Source organism: Limulus polyphemus, unplaced genomic scaffold (genome assembly GCF_000517525.1).
Source record: "Limulus polyphemus unplaced genomic scaffold, Limulus_polyphemus-2.1.2 Scaffold6919, whole genome shotgun sequence".
In the NCBI taxonomy this organism is placed as follows: Eukaryota; Metazoa; Arthropoda; class Merostomata; order Xiphosura; family Limulidae; genus Limulus; species Limulus polyphemus.
In genome coordinates, this window is record NW_013672529.1 from 1 (window position 1) to 6,306 (window position 6,306).

The window sequence follows — 6,306 nt, forward strand, 5'->3', positions numbered from 1 at the left end:
CATGTTAGACACACTGTAGTACATAATTAGTTCATGTTAGACACACTGTAGTACATAATTAGTTCATGTTAGACACACTGTAGTACATAATTAGTTCATGTTAGACACACTGTAGTACATAATTAGGTACATGTTAGACACACTGTAGTACACAATTAGTTCATGTTAGACACACTGTAGTACACAATTAGTTCATGTTAGACACACTGAAGTACATAATTAGTTCATGTTATACACTGCAGCAAAGTATAAGTATAAGCAAACTGGTCTGAATTCTAAAAAGGGACAGATCGTGTCCTCTAGCGACAGTAAAACCATCCTTACACACACACACACAGATAAAGCGAATTCAAATTCATTATGTTTCACATACGCGCACCTCCAAGATTCAGTCCAAACAAACTAGGCCTAGGATTTAAATTTAAAGATTCGCCCCCTTCTTCTTCTTTGTTTCTATATTTTTATTATTCATACAGTCCCTTTTTTACCATCATGGTATAAAATGATAAAATTCAAGACATTAACTTCTCTTTACACTAGGATATAATAAAAAAGGTCATTTAACAAAGCGGTTCATTTTCTATTTCTCGTTCAAAAAGTGTTATTTAATCATTTTCGTATTGGTATACTTTAACAGTTTCCTTTCTAAAGTTTGTTTGATTCCTTTCAATGAGGTTTCTTTGTATTTTTCTAAAACTTGAAATTTGTAGAGTGCTGGAAATAACTATGGAAACAGCAAATAAAATGGGTATAAATAGGATTGTTCCCCTTCTACTGTATTAAAATGAACTGCGTCAGAATACAGTCCCGTTCTGACAGCCTACGTTGCCATCCAACCAACCATTCAGTAGGTGCTGGATGGCAACTCTGAAGAGCGTGTGTGAAACTAGTACCGTTCATAATAGAGGTGATCGAGATATAAAACCAGACGGTTCACTAGAGTTCTTTCTAATGATCTAGCTGAAAGTACAGCGGTGAATGTTTCCCACAAAAATCACTGATTAGGAGGGATAACCAAACCAAGAGGCTGAAATAGACATCAGACTTCAAACAATGGGATGAGATAAGCTAGAAAAGGGGCCCTCTTTACAGGTGAATTCAGATTCAAGTCGTTTGACAGCAATCAACGATAGTTGTTCGATAGCAAAGAGAAGAACGATATCAAGGTTAACTTACCACATCTACAGTGAAGCATGCTGGGAGACCAATATAAGTGTGGTGTTGGTGGTCTACACAAAATGGATGGCGCCCTGACTGCTGACAGGTACAATCAAATTCTTATCCATCATGTCATTCCCTCAGGAACAAAACCTGTAGGGCAAAGATTCATCTTCCAGCAGGAGAATGATCCCAAGCTTGTAGCAAATGTGGTGAAACGATACCTGGATAAAAGGGGTGGGGGTCGATGAAACACTCGCAACCATCATTTAGCCCGCAGAAAGTTCTCGTATTCATATTATTCAGGCTGCAAGGGAATTGTGGGGAGTGATACAGAATATTTGGAACAACATTTCACAATGTAAATTTATAGTAGCTTAAAAACAAAATGCGCTGTTCTGTTTAAAGTAAACACAAAATACTTTATACAATTTATTCACTTTTATTTTATACTAGCAGGTGCCTGTTGAAGCAACTCAATGGATCAGAGTGTGTATGCAATATGATTGTCTAGTGGCTCGTTTACTAACGTATTTCCTCATTCTACGTGCTATTTCAATAAGGAAAATTGCATTGCGTTTGTTTTTAAGCACTTTAATGCCTTGTTGGTAAAAATGTTTGAATATAGATGTAATGGGTGCATCAAGCACAATAGTGCTCTCAGGTTCGCTAAGTAGATGCGGAGATTTTTTTCCATTGGATGCCACCATTCCTTGTCATTTTACCGAGCACAAGAAAAGACCGCTACCGAAGTGAGTGCTTTTTGGCAGTTGTCGAAGGGGAGTTATTCAATTCAATTCAAATCACTACTGACATGGAAAAAATAAAGAAAATAAATATAAACCAAATAACAAGAAATATACACTCAAACACGTTCCTCTTTTTATGCGTTTTTTTTTCTTTCATGTTCCTATTTTCGAAATATTGTGTTCTTAATAAGTTTTTCTCTCAGATTCAGCACGAATGAGAACCGACGTATGGATGTTGATAAATGATATGAAATTTTAGGAAATGCAAAAAAATTAATGATTTTTCTGTAATATACTCTACAAAAAAAACCATTTTGATGTGTATTGTTTTTTTTCTTCTACGGTTAACCGTTCAGGAGATACAGGCAGACAGACATTTACCTAATATATATATATAGATACTCTGTAATATGTATTACACTAATGATAAATTATCATTTAACTACAGTTGTTTGTGATTCCAGAGTGTGTATTTCCAACACAGTTAATTAAATCACCAGACTACCAATTAAACCAATTAAACTCCGATTCTCCAATAGCGCCATCTTGTGGAAACGTTGAAACAAGGTGGTGATGCGGATTAGCAAATATCAAAACTATAACTTATTTTATGAACAATTAAATGTATATATTGCCACAGTCATGCGTAAAATTCTTATCAAATTTTTCAAATTTGCGTCACAACGTTATAAACATATATACAACTTTTGTTACAAAGCTTATTAGGCTATGCTATTTTTATTTAGTGAAATGTTTTATTGCAAAACCAAAGCATTGATTATTTTACGTATCATTTACGCGTTGACCGCTTTTTTGGATGCACATCCTGGCACAAAGGACATCATTTCTGGTTCAGATGAAACGAACTTGAATAATTAGCTGAATTTGAAGCCCCAAGAATGTCTGAACAACTGTATTACCGTCGACTGACTTCTGTCTGGTGCCCTTCAGTGGCTCGGCCGTAAGTCTGGAGGCTTATAACGCTAAAAACCGGGTTGGGTTTCCATACTGTGGTGGGCATAGCACAGATAGCCCATTGTGTAGGTTTGCGCTTAACAACAAACAAACTTCTGTCAGAATATGGTAATTTTTATTGTTCACAAAACTAGTGACTAATGAGAGGAGTAGCACAAGAAAATGATTTGAAATCAATTCAGAATCGTTACAGTTTTGACATGAATAAGAGTGAAGCTGAATTGTTGAGTTAAAATGTTTGAGGAGATAAAGATTCTCAGTTCTGCAAGAAGACACAAGATGTCACTGCACGTTTGGATAACTGTGTTGTCGCTGTTTAATAAAAACTTTTCATATAGGTCTTTGTAGATAATAATATGCCTGTTACACGTATCTCTACTTGTGTAATTACATAGTTGCTTCCAGATAAAATTCTTGTATGCATCGTAGGTGGCGCTGTAGTATACAATCGCAAGCGAAACGAAGGTGAAAGTCCCGGAGATAAACCGACAGGTTTCGGAGACCGTTTATAAACATACCAGTTGCTGAAGGGGAAAGCGGCATGTAGAAATTTTATAACTAGATCTTATAAAAACAGGCGAAAAAAGCAATAGATTCGTTTATCGTAAGCCTATTTTATCTGAGTAGTCCGTATACGTTATTAAACTTAGGTAACATTTGTTTAAATAAAATAACGGTGAAATGTTTCTTTAATGAAGACTGTTCTCCAAAGAAGTTCTTAGAGAAAAGATGAACAGAGATCAGAACAACGGGGTTCTTCCTAGAGGTAAACATTTAAAGCTACTAGTTTTACTAAGTATAGCCCCCACCCCCGAGTGGCTCAGCGGTGAGCTCGACGGATTATAATGCTAAAATTCTAGGTTCTAGCTCTGTACTCAGCAACAACTAACAATAGACATAGTTGGTGAGAGAAGGATTTAAAGAGATTACAGTAATACTTGTAAGTTTATTTTATAGTCTTTATGTAGCTCTTAAATAATCGTTAGGAAAAGAAAAGCTTTCAAAATGTGATGTATATCCCTGTTTCTTTCAGGGTTTCCCATAAATAGTTGTTTGTTTGTTTTTGAATTTCGCGCAAAGCTACACGAGGGCTATCTGCGCTAGCCGTCCCTAATTTAGCAGTGTAAGACTAGAGGGAAGGCAGCCAGTCATCACCACCCACCGCCAACTCTTGGGCTACTCTTTTACCAACGAATAGTGGGATTGACCGTCGCATAATAACACCGCCACGGCTGAAAGGGCGAGCATGTTTGGTGGGACGGGGATTCGAACCCGCGACCCTCAGATTGCGAGTCGAGTGCCCTAACCACCTGGCCATGCCGGGCCATATTTGGTTGTCTCCTCTAAATAAAAACGTCTTGTTGGTGTGGTCTATTTCTTGGGAATTTCTGTAGTTTTTTTTTATCGACCAAAATTATTAAAAATAAACAACTTAAACTTTATGTAAATATTTGTAAGATCGTAATTCTTGATTTTTAACTGAACTTTACTGTTTGTTTTTAATTATGCACAAAGCTACACAAGGGCTATCTGTGCTCTGCCCACCACGGGTATTGAAACCCGGTTTCTAGCGTTGTAAGTCCGCAGACATACCGCCGTGCCACTGAGGGGCAGAACTATACTCCTAGTGAACATCGCACAACGTTTACAGATAGAACAAAGTAAAGATTTTTCCCGCTTAAAAATAGTTTCCAGTTATCGTAGTAACAGGAAATAAAAGACAATCTGCCCTAACTGGCAGATCTTTGTAAAATATTTGAAAAAGGTAAATTGATAAATAGACATTTGATTTTCGCTCTTATTTTCTTACAAACCCAGTTTTTGTTGAATTAAATTTAGTACCTTTTGGTTTCCATATGCCCTATTGTCCGAAGTAGTTACTCTTTAGTCCTGTTAATATCCATGACGTAATTGTGGCTAATTAGTTCAGGACACTTTAAGTAAGGGCTACATGATGGATCGTGGTTACAATTCACGCCTCTTTTGTAAAGCTTCACGTTAAGTCCCACTTTTTCTCGTTTATCATAAACAACAAAGAAAAACCTTCGACACCTTAAATTGAGATTTAATGCTCTGAATTTCGCCCCAGTCTTCACACCCTTCTGATGACCCGAGCACGTTGTTTACTAAACTTATTTATTTATTGTCACCTGAAATGTTTGGAAACAAAATGAATATGTATTTTTCGTTCGACATAAGAAATTTTTTATTATTATTAATTAACTATATATGTGTGTGATTATAAGTTTAACGATAAACAATAATTTGGCATTTTTTTATGTTTAAAAACTCACCTTGATATATTAAATATTTCTGTAAAAGTGAAAACTAACCTCACCTGACTTACGTTTCTTTAGTCGCTGTTACTCTATATAATCGTTTCTGTAATCTGGTAAAAACTAGTTTAAGTCTACCATCACGTTCTCGCTACAGTGATGTCTGCCACTCCTATATCCCGCTTGTTGTCCTTGAGTTGTTCGTATGCCACGGAACCTTCACACGTCCTCTACTGGTATAGTGTTTTTGTTTTGTTTAAAGTAATCCATAACTTAATGAGTGAACATGAAAAATCCCTGAGTCGAAGTTAAAAACTATTAATCAATAGACCTTGCTTATACTAGTTGTCCAGAGGTCGTTTTAAACGTCAGTATTTCTCTTACGTAGTGCAACAGAAGCAAAAATCAAGGATATAATGGGCAGAAAGCTATCAGCACTGTGCCCACCACAGGGATTGGACCACGAATTGTTGCTTTATAAGTTCTCAAGCTTACCGCTGAGGTACCGGGTTTGGTGCAATAAACCAATGCTAGTGCATCATAACAGCGATTGAAACAACTTATCGATTGGTTGCGTGTAAAAACGAGTGTAATATTGATTAAACAGAATTATTAATGTTAATGCTTGAAATATCTCATTCGTTAATTACTGATAAATTAGTCATAAACACATCAGCTCCTTACTTTTACTAATTTTAAACATGAGGGAAAAAAGTTGTGAAACTAAAACCTTTATTGATGCACTAGTACAAAATGGTTACTGAGAGTCTCTAATGCTTCCCCCCTCCCCCCAGTGGCACAGTGTTATGTCTGCGGACTTATACCACTAGAAATCGGGTTTCGATACCAGTGGTGGGCAGAGGATAGAAAGCCCTTTGTCTAGCTTTGTGCTTAATAACAAACAACAACAACAACAGAGTCTGTAATAATCAAGACATGTTTGACTCAACTTTGTTTTCCTTGTACTTAAGTCCTAGGCCCGGCATGGCCAGGTGGTTAGGGCGCTCGACTCGCAATCTGCGGGTCGCGGGTTTGAATCCCCGTCCCACCAAGAATGCTCGCCCTTTCAGCCGTGGGGGCGTTATAATGTGACGGTCAATCCCAGTATTCGTTGGTAAAAGAGTAGCCCAAGAGTTGGCGGTGGGTGG

General features: G+C 37.0%; 1 protein-coding gene across 1 annotated transcript in view; it reads left to right on the forward strand.

Annotated features, from left to right (window-relative positions):
* Nucleotides 1-3,611: 3,611 nt before the first annotated feature.
* The window catches only part of LOC106474179, a 37,727-nt gene continuing 35,032 nt past the window's right edge, over nt 3,612-6,306 (forward strand). Inside the window, exon 1 of the mRNA XM_013934871.2 lies at nt 3,612-3,648. Coding sequence (XP_013790325.1) covers nt 3,612-3,648 — 37 coding nt within the window. The remainder of the gene's footprint in view (nt 3,649-6,306) is intronic.